At 40.5% G+C, this 24,390-nt stretch overlaps 1 protein-coding gene across 3 annotated transcripts in view; it reads right to left on the bottom strand.

Annotated features, from left to right (window-relative positions):
• LOC131680733 (active breakpoint cluster region-related protein) overlaps positions 1-24,390 on the bottom strand; it is a 131,101-nt gene that overhangs the window by 96,951 nt on the left and 9,760 nt on the right. For all 3 annotated transcript variants that reach the window (XM_058961452.1, XM_058961477.1, XM_058961444.1), the window contains exon 2: positions 21,952-23,159. In XM_058961452.1, coding sequence (XP_058817435.1) covers positions 21,952-22,269 — 318 coding nt within the window. In that variant the 5' untranslated portion in view covers positions 22,270-23,159. The remainder of the gene's footprint in view (positions 1-21,951; positions 23,160-24,390) is intronic.

Here is a 24,390-nt window from a genome sequence, read left to right as displayed (position 1 = left end):
TAAACCAATACTGTCTAAGATGAATCAGCAATTCGCGTCCACATTCGTAATCAAATCGAACCAAAACACCCGCATGTGACATTTGTGCTTCTTACTCATTGTTACATGAATTAGATCGTTTGGTTTGGTGAATTACGGACGCAAAATTCTACCAGAGCCTTTTTCCAGTTCGATGACGCTATACGGCTTTGGGCAATTTGTGTGTGAGTTGATTCGTAAACAAACTGATAAGATAAAGGCGACAGACATTTACGAGGTACACCTATACACAAACGAGTAAGCCCACATGGGAATTGATGTTTCAGATTACGTTGTTTAAAAATGATTGCACTTACTACGGAGAGATATATCACGTGTGTATCGATCAACCCGGATGGTAAAAAGAATAAGAGTGTTGATAGAGATGAAGCATAAATCCTTCGCATATCATTTCAACTCAGATTGGGAACAAAATGTATGTAGTTTTAGATGAATTATAAAGTACGATTTTAAAACAACTTATGAAAAAGTTCAAAATGGTAAACTTCATGGAGATGTCTTCAAGGCGGGGAATTTTAGATTATGAGGATATGGCTTGATATTATGGCTCAATGAAAAAAAACTCGGGTCATGAAATCATGACTGTAAAAATTACAAATTCGATGTTCAACAAGCCGACGACTTCTGGGTTAAATTATATGGCGCGAGCTGCTTCCAGTGCAAGCAGATCGGGGCGTTCAATTGCTACTTTCCGAATCTCCACCGCCAAACAAACAAAATAAACAAACCATAAAAACAGAGTCCACTTTGTTTGAACCGTGCAGCCCCCTAAAACCGTGAAACAACAAACCTCTTTATTGTCCATTTCAAGCACCAAATCTGAAGCGCGTCGAAGAATAAGTTTTTTTTTAATTTAGCATCGTTTCGTTACGTGAGTGCAAGTGAGGAAAATCGTCGCCATTGTGGTTTGTTTTTTTCTTCTTACTTCTTTTGCCAGAGGTTTTTCTTCTTCTACTTAGGCCTGCGAGTTCATGACACCAAATGGTATTTTCATTTTCACGTTGCTCCGTTGACGACCGGTTTTCGGTTTGGTTTTGGTTTCGGTACCGAACCGACCGGGCCTGGCGTGTACACTACCTATGCTAGTATCTAATTGTTACCTCATACAACTTCTGGATGAAAAGCGGGCAACAAGAAATAGCTAGCTAGGCGGCGTATGGCCTTAAAGCGCAACCAGTACTTACGACAACGGCTCATGCTGCTGTTTAGGCAAAAGGTGAGGGTACCCGGGTACATCGTTCCTGAGTTGCTGCTGCACATTTGCGTTTTCGAAGCAAAAAAGTTGTGAGTCAACTTTCTATAATGCGAACTAAGTCGGGGCTCGGTTGTACTACATAGACCGTTGGCTTGTAAGTGGAGTAGGAAGTACAAGGCCTTTTGCTGATTGAGTAATACGATGTCTGGTAGTGTCAAACATGCATATTTCTGTTGCGAGATGATGATGTACAGTTTGTTGTAAACGAAACAGGGGAATTCAAACGTAACCGAGTAGCAATTAAACGTTGCATCGGATGTAGTGTATCTGTTTATAGTTTTTTTTGAACATCTTCAATCGTAGAGCCTAAGCTTGCGTGAGTACCCTTGTAACTCCGGTAATGATCGGGGCCAGCTGAAATTGCAACAAAGTATCATGATAATGATGATAATGCTTGTGAGTAGCGGATCAACATTTCATAGTAATCGCAAGGGATTAGGAGATCTATTCCAGTGTCGAACAGACCCAAAAATGAAAAGGGAAGGAATGTTATTTTGGCACTTATTTTTGCTAGATACTGTGTATACCACTTCAAAGTAACATTTGAAGTTTTACAACACGCTACAAGTGCAATATCAGTTTTAGGAGTAACTTCAAAACTGTCATAAAACCATTATTGTTATGCAATAAAATTTGGACTAAACCGTTTTGCGCGTTAAGGGCACAAGACCTAATATAAATTGAGTTTTGCTTTTTTGTGTTTCGAATTCATCTCGTCAGTAACTAGCACCATCTGGGTGGCTAGTTAGACGATGTATCTAGACACAAAAAATTCCAAACAGTTCACACGACATATGTGAAGATATAATTGTTACTAGAACTGCACACCCTATGAATATCACAGGAGAACCGTGATCGTTAATAGAGATACATAAATTTACTGACTATTTTTACGACCATGGGTTTGATTTGAATCGGAATACTTTTTGCGCCCCGTCTCACTAAGTGGCACAAAACAACGATACAGACTAGACTAGTCATAGAAAAACAGTAAACGTTGGAGACTACACAGTATCTCGTTGCGCTGTTAGCTCTGGCGTTCCTCAGGGTCGTCATCTAAGACCTTTCATATTTCTGATTTACTTTAACGATCTAATCTTTGCAGTAGAATATTTCAAACTATCTTTCGCCGATGACTTCATACTATTCCGCTTAGTTAAAAATTTCGAATATATAGCATTCCTACAGAAACAGAATTGTTTTTTAAACTTGTGTATAGTAAACAGAATGGTATTAAAAGCTTCAAATTGTTTGGTTACCTCGTACACCCATAAACGCTTTTTAATTAAATATGACTACATTATTTCGCAAACTTTTCTTGAGTGGGAAACTTTTGACAAGGACTTAAGAGTTATTCTAGATATTAATCGCAGCTTTTTCGCGTTGGTCGTTATCCATTACACAAAAGCGCTGTATTGCCCCTCGGTATGCTCTACTCTCGAATATGCTGTTGTTATTTGAGCACCTCATTATACCAAATCGACATCCAGCGTATCGACGCTATTCAGCGCAAATTTGTTCGCTTTGCTCATCGTAATTTACCAGCGAGTGTGATTGGCTCCAGAAAGCCTAAAATAAAATAAAAAAGAAACAAAAACAATTTTCACAACATCACTCATAATCCTGATAAAAACCTTGGTTTCGCTTCCACAACTACAGATGCCTTGCCATATCATCAACTTGTCAGTTTGTCTGCAAAGGCAAATGTGAACTGGATCTTTTACCCCTCTCCTAGGTTGACGGGTTTGATGGTACTGCAAACATCTTCAAGCATATTTGAGCAGACAACTGCTTTAAGATGGTTATTGCATTACGCCTCGATAGTGGTGCATCGAGGATACCGAGAGGGCTTATGGGCCTTTTTTATGTTTTTTGTTATTTCATGCTCTGCACCAGCCCAAACTAACAGTCAGCTAAGAGCCTGTGCACACTGGCGTGGCCGATTGGCAGGTCGCCTTGGATTGATTTTTTCTGTGGGCTGTGTTTGCAGACATTGTTCAACAGCTTAACGGCTGTCTTTTTTAGCACAGTTCGCAGTGGGAGTCATTGTGTGTCGATTTATTGGTCGACCTCGTCAACGTGCACAGGCGCATTAAAAAAAAATAACAGTTGAACCCTATTAGTTGTGTTGTGTTGTAATAATTGTAGTTTTTAGTACTAGTGTAAAATTGTTATGTGCTGGTCGTGTGTCTATCTGTGTATGTGTTAGTCTGAGTATTTGTGACATATGGGTCAGGGAATGGATGCAGAACTGGCTTATATGATAGAATAGTGGGTAATCCTTCTTTGGATCACTTTTTATCGGTGTTCAATTCGTGCATTCGATTCGACTCATTCGGATTGGATAAATGAAGGTACGATTAATTTGCCGACGCACATCAATCATCCATTCCCGGTCAGCATAGCATGAGAAACTTTTAACGGAATGCAATTGTCGTTAATAGTAAATATATATCATTTTCTGGCATTTAGACGATTCCAAGTAGTTTTATTGCATGTTACATGTGTGTTATTCAAATAATACTCAATAATAATACTAACTCTTCTCTTTATTTAATTTTGTTTTATTTATTTTCGGTCTCATGCGTCACATTCCTATGATGACCTCTCCGAGTTCATTCATCAAAAAAGGGTAACATTGCTGCCAACAATGACTATTCGCTACCATCAGACGTCGCCAGGTTTTAGAAGAATTGAGATGTACTCTCATACTCAATTGAATCAGATAAGTAGGAACAACCAAAAACTGCAAGTAGCATATTACACATGTCTTATTTTAACACATTAAATATTATTTGTATTAACTTATTATTTACAGGTAACACACATATCTCAACACACAACACTTCCCATACACACGTAAACATTCAAACTCGCAAATATACAAATGCTCGACAGGTGACTGGGCCAAGTGCATTCACTCGTAGGATCTATCATTTCGATGATCGCATCGATTCTACGAAACCTGTGCACAATTAAGCTGACATAAGCTAGTCTCGTCTGGTGAATGCATGTAACCTGGAAGCCCCAGACACGACAGGACGAGACGGACAGATGACGGACTGGACTCGACGGGGCCTAGTTCAGAGTTTTAGGCATTCTTCAATGCACGGCTAGCGACATAAAAAAAGAAAGGATGTGCTATGTGTGTTGGTTGGCTATTCAAGTATTGGTAGAGTTTGAAGTACTAATGTATGCCTTTCATGTGATGATCATAAATTCAGCTGTATCTTGTACCTATTATTTCTTCTTTTCGAGTCCTATACTGCCATTCTACAACCGCCTTCAGCTGGGTCAGCAAAGATGGTGATAATGAACGTCTTAACACTCACACATTCTCAAACGCGGTCTCAAGCGGGAACCTACAAAAATGCCCTCGCGCATGCGACTGCGAATCGATCACGTCCGGAACTCTATTCTTGATCCTAGAAGCCTAGGTCCATGCCTTCAGCTGGACCAATTAAGAAAATACGCCCATACCTATTAGACAACACGTCTCATGGCGACATGACCGGGAACCCTATCGATATAAACGATCCCACAATCTGCCAGAATTCTAACCGCGCACCGAAAATTTAATATCAGACTCACGGTTCGCGCGACCATTCAAGAAATCACGTCAGCGCACAAACGCAAGAGCCCCTCGCGATTTTCCAAGCAACCTACGCCCACGAACTCGCAAACATGATTACACCCCGGTGATAAGGTGACAATCTCAGCACTCATAAACTTAGCAACACGATCTCAAGTGTCAACCTACAAACTCCCGCGCTCGCGCCATCATGAATCGGGATCGTCCGGAAGTCTCTATCCTCGGTACCAACAACCAATTGTGTGAACCTTTTAGTACTTACGAAGTTACAAACGCAGTCTCAAACGCGAACCCGCAAACGCGCGCGATCATGAATCGGTCACGTCCGGAAATCTTTAGCCTTCATTCTAGCAATTTAGGTCCATACATTCAGTTGGACCAATCAAAAAAAAATAAAACTCTTATCCACTAGACCACGCGTTCTACGGCGACATGAATGGGAATTCCAATGATATGTAAGAACCCACTTTCTTCTGGAATCTGAACCGTACACAAAAAATTAAGTATCAGATTCACGGTCCGCGCGCGATCATTCTAGAACACACGCGAATATGCGAAAGGCACACGGTTGTTAAATAGAATTTATACACGCGAAGTTCATACACGTTAGCACACGCGACATACAAACGCACACGCGATCGAGCACGTTAACGTACAAATGTTCGAGCCGTTCGCGATGATTCACGCGATCGCGAGTCCCTGCGCCCGCACATACCTGAACCGTACAATGAATATCACATTCAGAATCACGGCCCGCTACAATTGGCCTAATGCAGTGTTTTAGTGGGCGACATTGCCTGTCTCGTCTGCAAATTGTAGTATGTGATTCTGACGGGGAGCCCTTCCGAGAACCTAGCTCTACAGCTCCAGTAGGACAACTCTCCAAAAAAAAGGCAAATGTGAACTGGATCTTTTACGTTTAGCAAGATAAACTCTCAGGATTTAAGATGTTCAAAAATGATGTACGTCGAAATGTGCTGCAGTGAATCATTTGTCGGAGTATCTTTGCCAAGCGTTCGGCAGTTGGGTGGGCAGATTGACCGGGGTGATTGTTGCATTTGGAGTAACTCAACCGGGAGAATCGTAGTTAATTTGGTAGTTGCATTTTAGCTTTAGCAGTTCGACTGATGAGCTTTTTTTCGAAGGTCGAGTTCAGAATAGATTGGATTTGAGTTGAAAACGTTTAGCATCTTGGATTGTCAGTTTTCGCGACATGTTAACCTAATGACATTTTCATTGACACCTAATTTTATTTATGAATCTGGTCGGTAACCTAAAATTCTGTTAAAATTGTGGCATTTTTAACGATCGTACAACAGACAATAAACCGTGGAAAAGAACTGAAAACCCGGATAAAAATACTTGAAAAAGCAATTTTTTTAAAGATTCGTTCAACTGAAGCTTGGTTTTCGGAAGCGATCCGTTCAAGTACACCACAATACATTTATCCAATAATCTTTCTAGTTTTTGGATTTCAGTTAAGCTTGGAGAGCGTTCACCGCAAAACTCTGTAAAAACATGCTTCGGGGATGAAACATTACATTCTTTTAATTCAGCTTGTTTTTTCTTTCTTCGATAGTACTACAAACGAACTGTCTTTCGCCTTTTCAAACAAAATTAGCATAAAATACTCTTAAAAATCACAAACTTAGTTCACTTTTTCGCCACAACTTTGAATATAACCTTAAGGCTGCAGCGGGCCGTGATTCTGATTGTGTACGGTTCACATGTGGAGAAGTATAGATTTCAAGATTTCGTGGAAACGAGCGTTTATATGGTCACGCTTAAGACCGAGTGTTTACAAATTGGGTTTTTGGGATCGCGGGCCTAGGTATGCGTGGATCATCGCGAAGATTTCGAGCGATTGTATGTTAACGTGTTTGATCGTGTTGGCGTTTTTTACTTCCCTTCGGGTTCTTAACCTTTTTTGTATGACGGACCCCTTGGAAATCGCCCTGGGTTGTTGCGGGGACCCCCCCGGCCTTATTTCGATTTTTATATTTTTTTTGTTATTTTTTACAGAACTCAATGCGTTAGCATAACTGAGCCGTGGGCCTTTCTTGTTTCCACATTATGCAAAAATAAAAGAATAACACTGTTACAGTGGACATCGTTCACGTCCATGTCGTGATCGGTACAACTTTCAAGATGTTTGAAGTGGGAAGTTCTTATTAGTTTCTTGCTCTTACGGGTCGCTGTTGTAAATCCCTCTTTATCGGCATTTTGTGCTGGTTGTTGGTTTGGAGACACTAGACTAATCGTTATTTCGTTGATAGTACGAGAAGCTTCAATATACACAGCGCATCTGTTATTGGTTAGCCAATTGTTCGTGTTTTGTCAACATGTGTTGAAAACTGTTTTTTGAAATTTGTTGTAATCAGTAGAGATCTTGCAGCATTGTTTTCTATAATTTGACGTCTGGTTACAGAACTGGCACGTAGTAATCTGAACAGGATAGGTGCACCGCGTTATTTGCCGGCCGCATTTTAGCAACACGAACAACGTTATGAATGCCACTGAATTTTTTTCCTCAAGTATTGTTGGCAACGGATTCCATTTCTCAGTATTTTGACATAAATATTTAATGTGTTCCGTTCTAATGCGCTAGATCATATATGTTTTCTCCGGGGGACTAGAATTGCGTAGTTGGTAAATCGATTGCCTTGTACGTAGCTCACCTGGGTTCGATTCTGAACCCCGCACATAGGGTTAGAGATTTTACCAAAAGAGATTTCTCTAATCCGAAAAGAGGCGAATGACCCTAAGGTTAAAACCTCTACAATAAAAAAAAAAAAAGTTTTCTGCCTGAGCCAAACTTTTAAACGTTATCTATACACAGTTTCTCACTTGGTGTAACAATATGTATGTCACTTCATCATCTGTGTTCACAGTTGTGCACTGTAGGTCAAAAAGGGTCAATCGAAATTATATTTTCCCGCTTTACAGACACCAATTTTCCGTGGCTGGTTCATTTCACTGCGCATCTGGAGGCAACTGTATAATACTTTTTGGAAGATCGATTTTGTTTGCTATCAAAATATTGTTCTATGTTTCTTGCGAACAAACTTTAAATTTTAATATTCAACCAGAAATGATATTCATTCTCTTAGAGGTCCGCGGACCTCAGGTTGAGAATCGCTGGCTTAGACGTTAGAAGATATCACTAGAGTTCCCGGTAATGACGTCCTGAAAATCGTTGTCTAGTGTATAAGAGCATGATTAATTTGATGATGATCCAACTGACGGCATGGATCTAGGCTGCTAATACCGAGAATAGGGGCTTCTGGACGTGACTGACTCATGATCACGGAGGAACGTATAGGTGTTGATCACAAGGGTGTTTTTGTGTGTGCGAGATCGCGGGCGTAGATGATCACAATTGCGTGGTCGCATATGTGACCAAGGTTGTATTATCGCACTGGTCTCGAACAATTGTATGTTTACTGGTTTGATCGTATGAGCATGAGTGTCGCGTGTATAAATTCGTGTGAATAACCGTGTAGTAGCTGATATATTAGGTTGAGCTTTTGAATGTTTGTGCAACACGCGATTTTAAGTGTACGATTAGGAATTAGAATAGGGTGAGTTCCCCCATTTCACTAGAGTATTCGGTCTTGAGACTTCTAGTGTCTATGAATTTATTTTTGAGAAAAGGACTGAAGATATGACCCTAGGCTGCCTGGACCAATGATAGAGGCGTCAGGATATGACCGATTCATGATCGCGTGAAAATGGGCATTGGTATGAAGGACCATTAATAAATTACGTAACGCAAAAATTGCCCAAAATTGACTCCGTCCTCCCCCCATTTAACATATTGTCACAAATTTCTTTACCCCCCTCCCCTATTACATAACAAATTCTTTAAAAAATCTTTCTTCAGTCAAAACATCACGTCAGTCCGGTGCATTGGTCAAGTGCCGTGGTTCTGAAGAGACGAAGTCGAAATGCAAACACCTGTACTAATTATGTGCCCTTCAAGCATAAAGACGGTTTTAAAACCAATTTTCTTCTTAGAGAGTTATATAGCATTTGCTGGCATTCGCCTGCTTAGCTGAACACAAGGTCCAATTTCAGTAGGTCTCATCAGCAAACAGAACCTCTTCACCTACGGGACATTGTAAGTTAAAATTGTCGTTTAGTGTGTTCACAAGAAGTGTTTCCAATTTTGGACTTAGTGTCAGCACGGTGCATTGGTCAAGTGTCAAGTGTTCTGAAGAGACGAAGTCGAAACGCAAACACCTGGACTAATAATGTTACGTATCGTTCTAGCTTACTTTCCCACATATGTCACAGCATGTCGCATTTTGGTATACATCCTCCCCTCTAAAAACGTTACGTTATTTATGAATGGTCCCTAATCGCATTTTGAACTGTTAAAAATTTAATATCTAAAATTTTAAATTTTTAACATTCGTAAGGTTATTAAAATATTGACTTGATCCTTAGAGCGTTCTTTGAATGCAAGATAGGGAACAGGTGTGCGCGAATAATACGACCAGACTTGTATTATAGCGAAGGACGCAGGCGTTTTCATGTTAACGTGTTTGGTCGCGGGGCCGTTTCCATGTCGCGTATGCTGGCCCCTGTATGACTTCGCGTGTTTAAATTCGTTTATATAAAAGTGTGGCCAATTCGTGTGAGCTTTTGAATGTTCGCGCGAGTCTTCATTCTCGTGTTTAATTTTAAGTGCAAGGTTCAGATGAAAGAAGGAAGTTAGCTTCTGCATCTCACTGGAGTCTCCAGCTATGGCACCCTGAGACACGTTGCCAAGTATTTTAGAGTTGGGAACTCCCGGACCAGTACGATTCATTATCGCGTCAGAGCGGGCGTTTGTACGTTTGTGTTTGAGACCACATTTATAGACCACGTTCATAAACACGAATAGTGAGAAAGGCAAAAACATACAGAACACGAAAATAGAAAATAAATTTTCTAGGCCCCCTCTATTCAGCACTATCAAGGCGTGTTGCAATCAACATTTTAAAACAGTTTTTGGTATGAAAAGCAATAATAGCAAATGAGTGGCTATTTTCCTATCTTACGCAGTTAAATAGATATTTGCGATGAAACTAGTATCAATTGCCTTATTCTCAAACGGGTAAATTTTAGAATAAGATCAAATTTTTGTGACCCAACAGTTTCTCCTCGTCAGTAACTAACACCAACTTAATGCTCGTTAGATGGGACATAGTCGTGGTCTTATTCCAAAAATTTCCCAAAAATTTACCCGTTTGGGAATTTTCCATAGAACCACCTTTGGTTCTTATACCAAATGACGGTTTCGGTTCACATTCCTCGTCGGCAAACAGAACCTCTATGTTTACTATCGAGACATCATTCGGTACCAGTTTTTTAGTATTCACGCATGAGACTTTTTGGATTTTAGTGTTAAACTAGTGTTACCATTTTTTCGCTGTATAAGTCAACATATTAATTATAAAAAAGCTTTCAAGAAGATCCAAGCTTGGTCCAACCCATTGATTCAAGGGTTTTTAACAAGCTTAATATATTCAATCACCATAGCTAAAGTTTGTTCACGATATCCAATTCATCTTTTCCATAAACAACTTTTATTAATAACTTGAAGAATTACCGTTTCGACTTCGTCTCATCAGAATCTGACACCGACTTATTACACCAGTATTTCTTGTTACTGAATATCTTTTCTTATGGGACTATGTTTTGTGACTACAGAGTAGTTGTAAACAAAAACAATGTTTAGGTTTTGCATTTAGCATCAATATGGTGCTAAATTGGGACCAGATACTAATGAGATGATTTTAAAAAGTCATAAAATTCCTCGACCTAATAAAGTGAGGTATTACGTCCTTTATGGACAAAAGGGCTCAATCTAAAGATCTCTTATAGAAAACTGTAGCCAAATCTTATTATATAATTTCCTGAGAAACATAATTGAGTAAATATGCAATCCACTTAAATAATAATCACTACGGAACCTGATGATGTTCAATGCGAACACTTTTAGCAGCTTGAAAACCTACGGCAATCTGAGCCTACTATACACAATTTTAATTACTTGTTTCGTCGAGTTTTTCGTCCCTCGTCCGAACAAACCCACAAGCCTAAGTTGAATGAAATTCCACCTTAAAGATAACACTTAATTGTTACACTGCAAAAAGATACCGATCTACTCGGGCTAATCTCATTTATTTACCGATTGTTCAATCAAGACTAAAAAACGCCAAAAAGCTCAGTTCAGTCGCTAAACTCATGATACAAGGCAAACAAAACAAAGCTATCTATATTTTTTTATCTGTAGCGGTTCACCGAATGAAGTGTGCGCTGAATACATAAACCGACCCTGCTACCGATGCATCTGTTTGTTGGACTTTTCTCCGAGCTTCTGCTGACTTTACCCTTGCACACGTACTCCCTCCGTACCTGCTTCCTGAATCACAACACAGGCTGTTTACCTTTATCCCTCATCGAATCAGAGAGCTAAATCTGTTTTCTCGGTATTAATACAACTCGGTCGGATCGGTCTCTGGAACAACAACCAATCGCAAGGTGGAAAAGATTACAGACCTGTGCCTCTTGCCATCCTACTACAATATGATGACGCAGTAACCTTTTTTTGCCCCGTTTTACGCTCGAGACCTTCACTTATTTCTGTTGTGGGTTGTTAGCCAACACAGAAGGATCATTTTGCGGGTTTGCAGGCTTTGCAAACCCGCAAAATGGAATCAGCGCAAAACAAAATATGTACGTATAGGTAGGTGGTAGTACACTAAAGCGTCGGGATGGATCAACACTCATTGGGCCTTTTATGGTTTCCCTTCATTTTGTGTGTTAAGTCGCTAACGGGGTTTTTAAAATTCGCTACGGGTGGTGTATTTGAGGTTTGTTCTTTTGCGAGCGATTCTATTGACAACGACGCGTCGGGTAGAGTTTTGTGGAAATAATAGTAATTTGAGGTTTGGTTTTCGCCAATGAATCATAATGACGGAAACTCAGTTAATAATTGACAAACTTGGTTTCTTGCGTATTTCGCACGGAAGCTTGGATGCTGTTTCTACTAAATTTTATACTTTTCAAAATTTTACCTTTTATAGGATCTGATAAAAATGTTTAGTAAGCCTAATTGAATACCGTGTAAACAGGCATGCTGCACTTGTTTTGAATGATCGATGTGATTAACTTATCAGATTTCCAATGAATTCGAAGATATTTGTTCACTGTGTCAGTTTCCTGCATAGTTTTGCGTTGGTTTGTGAAATTAATGCATACAACCAAAGATTTTTCGCTTAATTCGTGATATTTTTTGCATCACCGCGAACTCTGTGAAAATAATCACAAAATTTTACACACATTGCACTCAGTTCGCCACCTGCAAGCGAGCTTCACCTTGAGCTTGTGTGACCACTCCTGGCTGCTACTTCGTTATCGATCTGGGCTAGCTGAAGTTGCACAGGGAATCAGTGGATAATTATGCTTGGGAGTAGCGAAACATCTTTCAATGTGCAACTCCTGGTAATCCTAAAGTGTTTATTGATCAATACCCGCGCTGGCCAGGCCCGAACGTAGAACGCGGAAGGAAAGAAAAGGAATGTTAGTCCGATACTTGCTATTGCTAGAGGCCGTATATACCACCGCGCACTCCACAAGGATCACGGGAGGATATTCATTAGTAAGTATAGAAGTTCGATTCTACTTCTTTAAGTTCTAGTTTTTTATTATTCTCCGTCGGTCTATTTCCGCTACGAAGCTGAAGAGCGACGCCAGAGGTGACCTCACTATCTGGACTACATATCGATCCATCAACTCATGGACCGGGGACTAACGGCTTTACTTCCCTTCCGAAGGAAGACGTGATGACAGCTTTTTTCACCACAGAAAAATCTCAACGACCTCGGCTGGGATTGAACTCAGACCAACTGGAATGAGTGGCGATCGCGTTTACCACTCAACCACTGGCGCCGTCTCAGTTCACCATCGGCAAGCGAGTAGTAGAAAGTGTTTCCTACATTTCAACAAGGCGGTTTGAAAGTAGCCATCAGTTTTGCTTGTAAGGCATGTGTCTCTCTTGGTAATGAGTTCGAGAAAATTTCATACCGCGGTAAATGCGTTTTTCACCACACTTGCCTTTCTGGTATGCGTGGTAATTTTTACCCAAATTTTCTCCACTAAGGAGAAATATATACACCCAGGTTTTTTTTACGCGGGTTTTTACGAGGTTTTTTACGCGGATTTTCCAATTAACGCGGATTTTTTTTACGCGGATTTTCCAATTAACGCGGTTTTTGCAAAAATATGCAAATGACTTAGAAAATTTTCGGGAAGATGGAACAGACGGGTCTGGAAGATTCCTTATGGCCCGCACCCCAACAATATGGGTATTTTCGGAATGGTCTTGAAGAGTAGGTGCCAGAAATTGATTTTTGACGCCATTTTTTGAAATCAAAGATGACGACTTCCGGTTTTGCTAAATTCGCTATAACTCGATCAATATGGGTATTTTCGGAATGGACTTGATGAGTAGGTGCCAGAAATTGATTTTTGGCGTCATTTTGAAATCCAAGATGGCGACTTCCGGTTCAGTGAAATTCGCTATAATCCAATCAATACGGGTATTGTCGGAATGGACTTGAAGAGTAGGTGCCAGAAATTGATTTTTGACGCCACATTGAAATCAAAGATGGCGACTTCCGGTTTAGCGAAATTCGCTATAACGCAATCAATATGGGTATTTTCGGAATGGTCTTGAAGAGTAGGTGCCAGAAATTGATCTTTGACGCTATTTTTAAATCAAAGATGGCGACTTCCGGTTTAGCGAAATTCGCTATAACTCAATCAATATGGATATTTTTGGAATGGTCTTGAAGAGTAGGTTGTCGCGGTTCGCTCTTGGTGCGATAAATTAGCAGTGGAAATATTCTAGGATAATCCAAAGTACCGAATGAACATAGGCACATAAGTCTCAGAAAAGTTTTACTAAACGCAGCTAAGTAAATTGATAAGCTAGATGTACCGAAATTCTTCTCTAAGGGATGACAGTAATACTGACGTATATGCTGTTATCCGTAACGCGTATGGCAAGTACAATCCCGACGGAGAGATGACTGCGAGGCTTTCCTGGACGCCCAAAAGAAAGTTATCCATTTTGTCGTCGAGCGAGCCAGTCCTGATTGGCGGAAGTAGTCGCCAAAGACCGCCACCTCTTCAAGACCATTCCAAAAATATCCTTATTGATTGAGTTATAGCGAATTTCGCTAAACCGGAAGTCGCCATATTTAATTCAAAATGACGTCAAAAATCAATTTCTGGCACCTACTCCTCAAGATCATTCCGAAAATACCCATATTGTTGGGGTGCGAGTCTTCCAGACCAGTCTCTTCCATCTTTCCGAAAATCTTCTAAGTCTTTTGCATTCAAAAGGACCGTGTTAATTGCGAAATCCGCGCAAAAAAAAAAACTTTCAAAAATATTCTAAGTCTTTTGCTGAGAGTTTTCTTGCGCGGATTTTCGAATTAGCGCGGTTTTTTTACGCGGATTTTCCAATTAACGCGGTTTTTTACGCGGATTTTCCAATTAACGCGGTTTTTACGCGGATTTTCCAATTAACGCGGTTTTTTACGCGGATTTTCCAATTAACGCGGTTTCTTCACGCGGTTTTTTTACGCGGTACGTATCTCCCGCGTAAAAAAACCTGGGTGTATATAGCTACGGCTTGCTAAGCTGAATAATTCTATGGTTCCAATAATTCTCATCAGCTTAATCAGAATTTCTTTTCTTGTGGGACATCACACAGGACAAAGGGTTTGCTCAGAAAAACAAATAGTGTTTTCGTTTTCTGGAACTAGCGTAAATCTGGTGCGCCTGACTGCTATCGAGGTCGACGAAAGAATGATTACCAGAGCTGGTTCTCGGTTTAAATCATTTTTCAGTGTGGGATCCGACGGTTTCCCTTCAGTATTTTTAAAAAGGACTCATACACCTCATACATCTATACCGACCGAGCTACCGCTTTAGATAACGTGAACCACGACATAAACTCCTACGTCCAGAATACCCCAGGGAAGTCACTTGGGACCGTTGATGTTTCCGCTTAACTTCAATGACGTTCATCTAGCGTTTGAACAACAGCTTGAATCCATCGCTGATTAGTGTAGCACGAGCCATGTGTGTAAATCCGAAGAAGTGCCCGGTGATCTCATTCTCACCAAAAAAAGACCCGGTCTGTTTAAGGTACCGTCTACTGGATAGAGAAATTGAACCCGTTAGCCACATGAAAGATCTGGGAGTGATATTAAAACCATACCTGACGTTTAAACAGCATGCTTCCTATACAGCTAGCAAAGCATCACCAATGCGGGGATGCATTTTCAGGATAGTCAAAAACTATGTATCATTCAGGATTCCGTGGAGGGATCCTGTCCGTCTCCCTAGCTACGATAGCCGGTGTCCGTTGATTCATTTTGAACCGCTGTTTGTAAGAAATACAGCGGGGGCATTTTTCATTGCTGATACTTGGCGAGATCAACTGAATTGTTCAGTTAAATTGATAATAATAATCAAGCCTGAGCTTGTTCACGGAAGCTAAGCGTGAGTGAGACATGGCCGTTCGGGAGGAGCGGGGCGGTGACAATCGCTTAGAGGATACATTCGATGAGTCTTATTAGTAGATATTTGGGCTGTAACGGTGATTGCGAAACTACTGAGAAATTGAAATGACGTCATCACAGTTTTTCGATGGTAGAATGGTTAACGCATCTAACTAGAGGCAGGGAGATCACAAGTTCGATTCCTGCTTGAGGCATATATTTTCAGTGTCTTCAATAAAATGGTAAATTTCCGCCATATTATTATCTCGAACTAAGCAGAGCAGTAGATGAAAAGCTGGGTTAAAGACCAGAAAGCTGCGACGGAAATATTGGGTTCGTGGACATATTGAACAATAGTATGCCCAAGGTTACACAGTACGGTGCTCGTCTGAAGAATCTTGCATGGCAAGTGGCATATGGAAACCACAAAGTTACGAAAACAACGTGCCCAGCAGCAAGAAGCGTACGACATGGGAATTGAAATGCGAAATAGAAGAGAGTTAGACTTGGATGGAGTACGAAAAACACCAGTACGGGTTGCAAACACGATGGGCAGCAGATCTTCTTAGACAATTACGACAGAGAGAAGAAGCGAAGTATAGAAGTTAGAAGTAAACGAGAGAGAATTGCAGCGTCTTCAAAAACTAAAACAATCGTTCATCGACATGCAGATTTCGCAGCGGCAGTGCTAGAACGGTGTTGACGAAGGTACTGCGGATAAGCCACTGTTGCAGGCGGTGCCCGAAAGGACACATGACGGAATACAACCGCCACGAGAAATGCAAGGACTCCATATGAACTGCAGCTACCTGCAGGTCCCTCAGTCGTGAACTACGGCTCATCGAGATTCCAGTGTAGACTTACGCGAGAGCCTTCTCCTTCTCCAAAGAGCTCTCGTCGTTTGCTGGCGATCCTGCTGACTGGCCGGTGTTTATCACTAGTTACCAGCAGTCTACTTATGCGTGCGGATATTCGGAATTGGAAAACTTGATGCGGTTACAGCGATGCCTCAAGGGTTGTGCCAAGGAAGCGGTTAGCAGTCTTCTCCTACAACCGTCAACGGTTCGCGAGATGATATCGACATTGCAGATCCTGTATGGCAGGAAGCAAAACTGAGTGTAGGTACCGTTACGGTTCATCGTTTGCTTTCGTCGTCGACTCTGTTCCGTATGTTGCCAGTAGCCATTTATGGAAGTGAAGGGGCGAGTGAACACGTTTGCTTTCCTCGACGACGGATAATCCGCCACCGTGGTAGAAGAATCGATAGCAGATGCTTTTGGTCTCGAAGGAAAGGTTGAGGACTTGTGTATCCACTGGTGCAATTCGAAAAAAAAAATGTCTACAAAAGAAGTGACATTGAATGTATCGGCTGATGGTTGTGACCGGCGGAATAAGACAGCTGAAGTGTATGTGGTCGAGAACATAGGTTTACCAGAGAAAACGATCAACTTCAACGAGATGAAACAACGTTTCGATTACCTCAAGGGGCTTCCAGTAAAAAGCTTTATAGTTGCAAACTTCGGATCGATCGTTGGGCTGAATATTGTTCATGATGATGATCTACACGCCTACGTCTAAAAGTTCTTTGGTTTAGAAAGTTTGCGGATTAGCACTTTGTCAAAAAAGGAGCGCGAGGAAGACTCACGAGTCCGGAAGAAACAGAATTGGACGAGTTCGACGCAAAACGTTCGTGGTTCCTACCGTTGGGAGTCGTATTAAACCCCAAGGAACCGGGGAAAGCTAGAATTGTTTGGGATGCAGCAGTCAGAGTAAAGGGTGCATCGTTGAACACGGAGTTGTTGAGCGGTCCAGATTTACATGCATCATTATTGGGGGTGATGTTTGAATTCCGCCAGCGAGAAGTGGTTATCTGAGACATAATGGAGATGTTCCATGAAATAGCTACTGGAAGGGAAGATCGCACAGTACACATTTATACAAAAAGAGAGACTCGCCGGATTTACCGATGGATGTCATGGTGATGGAGTCAAGATGGACGTAGCAATTTTTGGTGACAATTCGTGAAAAATAATCATGCAGATGAACATGCGGAACCTTATCTCAGGGCTGTCAAAGCGATTGAAGGAAGACATGTCGATGACTACCTTAATAGTCTGCTGGGTATAGTCCGGATTCCGAAGAAAGATGTTTATATCTTTTAATTGAACTACAGTGACAGTTTCCACGCGCTGATTGAAGGTGAAGTAGAACCCACTAAAACGGCCTTGCTGAAACCTTTGTCAATCCCTCACTTGGAGTGATAGAACTGCGGTTAAGGAAAACAACCGTCGAGAACCAATCAGTAAACATCCAAGAGACGTTCTTTCATAGTGACGCCACGACTGTACTTTCCTGGACCAAGTCTGACCCATGTCGCTATAGACCATTCCTTGCGTTCCGTATCAGGTTCGTCATTTGAACCATATAGCCGTATCAAGATTGGGCCGTTGTTCTTGTGTGACGATCAGCCAGTGACCGAAAGTGACAGAACTACGAAAGAGACGAAGGAGTCAGAGGAAGAATTGAGACCAGCGTATGTTCTTAGTAGAAAAACTCTAGAAAGAAAACTGCGAAGACTCCATTTTGGATCGATTAGATTCGCGCTTAGCTGTCAAAAAACGAATCCAATCGAACATTCCCTATTCTTATATCAATGGACGTGTTGCCATACAATGCCGGGGCATACGTTGCCAAAAATGCTGTTTTTCTCTCCGCAGTTCTCTTTCTCGAGTTTTTCTAGTTCTTAGTCATGTTTAGCGGAATCCGTGCTGAATCTCGAAATTTTTTCGAGATGGGAACGTTTAGTGCAAAGCGTTGCATTTATTCATTTGTGTACAGTTTGAAACAATGTTGAAACAAGGAGCCAGACCTGCTACTAGAGTGGTATTCTCGCAGATTTTGTCATGCGAACAACGAAACCCTCGTAAACAAAATCCGTCAGAGATTTTACGTGCCCGGTCGAAGAGTACAGATTCGTTTGGCGAAAAAAAAAACTATGTATGTGGTGCCAGGAAAACAACGCCGCTCCTGTATTACCCAGAGTGGGACCTTTGCCGCTAGCTAGACTGACACAATTCAGAAGTGCGTTTACGTACACAGGCATTAACTACTTCACGACATGCTTGGTCAAGTTTAGATGGTCTGTGGTGAAAAGGCAGGTCTGGAAGAAGGCAATACGCAGATTTTTCGGATCACCGAACCAACTTTATCCGTTGTAACCGAGAATTGATTGCAGAGATTAGAAAAATCAACAACGAACTCTGTAGTATCGTCACAGACCACAACACACAGTGGAGTTGATCCACGCCGGATGATCCTAACATGGGGGGTTGTTGGGCATGGATGGTTCGTCTGGTTTAGATCGCTTTGGGTGCATTGTCATTCAAACGGAAGCTCGTTGAACAAGCATTGGCAACACTAACTACATGATCAATTCACGCCCTTTGACCTCCGTTCCCATCGCGAGCGATACTCGTGAAACACTGACACCAAACACCATTTTTTGATGTTGAACTCAGCTGGGGTAAACTACCAGAGAAGACACCTGTGGACGAGGGCTGGCTCGCTGACGAACAGTTGGAACTAAATCTAACACAGATTAGGTATTTTTTTGATAGCGCTAATTGAGGAAATACCAGCCTATGATAGCTATGGTTTAAACACGTTCGTCCAACCAGAGTGGGTGCCTTGGTGGTTTTCGCGAATGAGGGAGTGAGAAACCGTTGGCTTACAAGTCAGGTGGTGAAGGCTTATCCGAGTAGAGACGGCACACCACGTTGAGCTGACGTGTGTGAGGGTGATCGACCTGTAACGAAACCGGCCTTGCTGGATGACCGTGTAAAAATCCAGACATTCATCGATTTAGTGATCCAAGGATAAAAAATCACACTCTCCAACGATATAACAATAGAAAATCTAGAAAATCCATTCCAATAGTCCAAAAATCCCTAAATTGCAACATTTACGCTGCCTATGATTCAATTTCAATCCCATAAAGATAGAAAATCGCATAAAAAACAGGGCAAATATGCGATCATGGGTAGTACTTCAGCCAAGATCAAATATCCAACAATCAATAAATCATTCGAATATTCCAATATTCGATCCAAAGAATCAAAAGCCAAAGGATTTAAAGGCCTAAAATACAAAGATACATAACTTAAAATATAAAATAGCAAAATAGAGAAAACAAACAGCAACGATCCACTTTTTAATAAATCCGAAAACTCTATCTAAAAGTCATAAATGTATCCATAAATCCCATAGATTCCAAGATTCAACGATCCAAAAATCAAGTTCCAAAACTCTACAGATGGAAAGGTTCAAAGGTTTTGATTGATTGGATATTAAAAGGATACTTATGTTCCACCATACGTAGCTTCCATGATATAAAAATCAAAAGATCTGAAGTACCGAAGATCCAAAATCCACAAAAATAAATCCAATATTTCAAAAAAATTTAAGAGATGTGACGATAAAAATATTCGAAAATTCAATCCAACTTTCAAAGCTGAAAGGACTAACGATCCAAATATGTAATTACAGTGATGATCCGATTTTATCATACTCCAATTTTGTCAGCTTAATAAATTCGATCGAATTTGATGTTCACGGAGTATCAAAAGGTCTCGGTTAATTGAAATTGGTGTGGTTATGACCGTTACTTGCATTCCGGCGGTTCTGTATGGTTCATCCGTAAACTACGACAAAATTATAATAAGAATTATTGAGGATTTTTGTCAAGGTTGTGGTAGGAATATAATGGAAACAACTGATCACACGATAAAATTCGATGAAATCTACTTCTTTGAGAGGATTTTTTTAAATATAAAAAACAGTTATGATGTTATGTCTAGGAAAGTAGTTAGTTTATAAAAAGGAAAACATAAATACTATCCAGATTTTGTCAGCCTAAAATACACCATGGGCCTAATAACAACAGGTCATCAATATATTAAAATATTCAATGGTCCTAATAACTGAAACAAGCACCAAAAATCCAACTGTTAACAGATCTGAAGATCTGAATATCAGTAAATTGAAATCCAAAAATCTAGAGATTCGAAGATTCAACAATCCAAACATAAAAAATCACAAATTTCGAATATACAAAAACAAAAAGATGCGAAGAACCAATCCAATAATCCAAAGATCCCAAGCTTCAAAGCTTTCACATACTTAAAGGTACACACTTCATAATTCCAAAGAGTTGAATTTTTGGTACAACATCAAAATATACAAACATCCAAAGACCCAAAAATCCAAGGATACAAAAATTCAAAAGAGTCAAAAAATAGAAAAATACAATAAATTATAGATCTAAAAGGGGAAAATTTTCAGGCAACATTCGTAGCCTAATGCGGTTGCTGTCCATAATACTGCTAGTTTCCATAGCTCCAAAACGTAATGTTTGTTCACATTTTGCTTTATTTTTAAATACTTGCATATAGTTGTATTGGTAATGGAACTAATAGGCTTGAAATGTGTTTCAACCAAAACTGGTGCAAATATCACATTATATTACTAAAATACGTCTATTTTAATGGGTTATATATGTTGAGGTCGGCCAAAAATTTGAAATTATTTTTATTCTTCTATCGTAAAGCTCAGGTTCTTAAGAATGTTACCCCAAATGTTTATAGAGATCGGAGCAGTGGACGCAAAGTTATAGCGTTTTTCATGTTGCTCCCTTATGGAGGTGTTGCTTATACTTGAAACTTTAAACGCGATTATCTCGAAATCATGTTTCCCAAAAGCGGCTTTGCAGTGACTACGATTGCCGGAAAAGTTTTCAACCGATTTCAAAATTCTTTTTTTTACTTGTTCGTAATTTAACTGCCATGTCCTTGAACGAATCCATTTTTTCGTCAAAATTTTGATATTGTTATGAATTTTTTAATAAATTTTTTCACGTGAAAATAGTGATTTTTTAGAAAAATCGTCCCCGTTTCCAAAATTTCTTTTAAACGATCGTTCAAGGACACCACAGGTACATATATTGATTTTTTTTAGTTTGATGGTTTCTGTTGAGCTGTTGGACTGGAGTCGTAGTCACGGCAAACCTCTTTGAAAAAACGCGTTTTGCGGATATTGCTATAGTTTCGACAATTATTAATATTTTTTTTATTTACTCGAGTGGATTTTGCAAATTGGGCATTGTACTACGCTAAACGTATAACAAGTATTTCATAAAAATATGGCTACATACCTTTATAAAAATTCAAACCTTTCCCCTTTTTTTGCCGCATCTCAACATATATAACCCCTTAATAAGAATGAGCCCTTTTCGAGGTTAAATTTTTATTCTGATGATGACAGACACTTTAAAACATAGCATACGTACTCTAATTCTTTGTTCCGCGATTGAGAATCCAAACCAGGTCGGCCCCGAGCTATGCCACCCTCTCAAGGATACCCCTTTTCCCGCTACACTTGTATGGATTCGGAAATGACCAGGTCGAATATTTTTCCCCCCTTTAACAAGCAAAAACACAACATACCTCATTCGCCTCTCCACCCGGTGTATCCAGGTCAGTCTCCTTGCTGCTGGCCATCATATTGGCAGCGGATGCCGGCGAGTTGGCCTCGAACAGCGCCGATGGATCACCACCAGCATCGCGATATTTCTCCACATCGCCCAGCAATCGTTCCAGATATTCCACATACAGAGTCTCCTGCTCCAATTCCTTGCTGAGCTCAGCGATTTTCTGCTTGTGCCGTGCCAAACTGGCCCGAACGTCCTGTTCCCAGGCATCCGAGAGTGAACTTTGCGGAAACCGTTGAACCCACATTCTCTGAAAATCACTGAACACACTCATGGTTTATTTCCACTGCTTTTATTTTTTTTTTGCTTTGCTTCCACTTAGAGCTCTTTTTCGACCAAAGAGACTGATTCGATTATTAAAGCATATTTTCAGATTGTAAACAAATCATTGCTCACCATTCAATCGAATGTGAGACTGCACACAAAAACTGCCAGACACGCACCAGCACACATTAGAAACTTTTCCGCGAAGCGAACTGAAACCACGCAAACACAAGCATCTGGGTGGGTATTTTGGATAAGATAGGCCTGGCCTGACTGACTAGCTTTCGCGTCTCAAATTCCAGGAACAACAACTTTAGACACGTTTCGTTTCTTGTTTCGCGATAGCCAGCCAGAATGGAACATGCAAATTCGCGACTCACTGGTAGGTACCTACACCTTTATTTCCCTCTTAGATCCGGTCCTGCCACTGCGTCGTCACACGGACAACAGAAAAGTGTTTCACAACCGGTCACTGGTAGCGACGGGACTGGAACGAACCAATATCACTATCGAAGTGCTGTTCGACTGGTACCATCATTCTTTCTATCTTATGTGTAGTGTGAAATTTAATCACGGTGTTAAGCACACCTCGTTTGCGAAACCACGGCAAGCACGACGACGATTGTGACTGATGTTTGCTCAAGAGCACTTCAAATGAGCAACTTTATTTTTTCGTTTAGTCGTTTTTTTTTCCCTGGAGTTTCTCGCGTATAGGTAGTGGATGAAATGCATACACTACTCTCTTTGCACGGTTCCTTCGGCGAAGCTTATGCCTTCCAACTCTCCATACGCCCTCGATTTATGCGCACACTGTCAGCATATAGGAGCTATCGCCAACGAGCCGAAAGAGATTCACCAACCACTCCTTTAGGTACTGCTGTTTCGGTTTCGGTTTCTGATCTGTAGGTTAGAGAAAGAAAAGGATAGCACTTTAAAATCTAAGCTAAGCTTGGTCGCGTGCACTCAATATTTATATATGAACAACACAGAGAGACGAACGGCGTTCTTCCCGGAGGCCAATTTGCCAGACATACGGAATCGATTTTCCGACCTCCTCCGTGGCACTCTACTCTACTGCGCTGGGGCGGCTGTCTCCTCGCTGCACACTAGCTTTACCGTACCCCGACCCCGATGCGCTCGGTTCGTCTGCCCCATACAGCCGTGAATTGCATATTAGCGCAGTAGCAGGCCGATCCCGAGTAAAAGGTGATGGCCCATTTCTTGACTGTACGAGCAGGTTTAGCCGAAATAATAATTGCGTTGCGTCATGAGGATGATTTTGGAAGAATTCATACTATAAATTAAGCAGTGCAAATTGGCAGTCCCTTTTAAAGAATCAAGAGAACATTGAATGTGCAGTGGAGATCTTTTATAATGTTTTTTGGCAAATAATACAGGAGGAAGTTCCACTCACTAAAAAACGACGAAATTATGCATCCAAAAATCCAGTTTGGTTCAACAAGGAAATTATTAATTTGAAAAATCGGAAACAAAAAGCTCACAAAATTTACAGAAAACACAATAATCAGCATAATTTGGAAAGATACCTCAACATTCGTGACCAACTAATTTTGGCTATTTCTTCGGCACTAACTGTATATAATGCAAAAACTGAAAATGAGATCAAGTCATACCCAAAAAACTTTTTTAATTACATCAAAACTAAGTTGAATTCATGCAACTTCCCATCAAAAATGTCTTTGGATGGGAAAGAGGGTGAAACTTCAAAAGATATTTGTAATCTCTTCGCAACATTTTTTCAAGAAACTTATTCTAACTATTCAGAAAATGATCGTGACTTTGAATATTTTTCTTATTTTCCTGATTATTCAAGGGATGTTGGTGTCAGTCACATTAATGTTCAAGATATCTTGTCTGGTCTCAATGATCTAGATGCCACTAAAGGCTCAGGACCTGATGGAGTTTCACCTGCTTTCATAAAGAATTTAGCAACTGAGCTCACGTCACCTTTATTCTGGCTATTCAATAAGTCACTAGAATCTGGTATTTTCCCGAAAGACTGGATTTTTTTTAATACCTATTTATAAATCGGGTAAAAAATCTGATATTCGCAATTATCGTGGAATTGCCATTCTGTCTTTCTTCCCCAAACTTTTCGAATCCATCATAA

The sequence above is a fragment of the Topomyia yanbarensis genome, chromosome 1 (genome assembly GCF_030247195.1).
Source record: "Topomyia yanbarensis strain Yona2022 chromosome 1, ASM3024719v1, whole genome shotgun sequence".
NCBI classification, from domain to species: domain Eukaryota; kingdom Metazoa; phylum Arthropoda; class Insecta; order Diptera; family Culicidae; genus Topomyia; species Topomyia yanbarensis.
The sequence above is the reverse complement of the archived record's forward strand: the minus strand, read 5'-3'. Positions and strand labels throughout refer to the sequence as shown.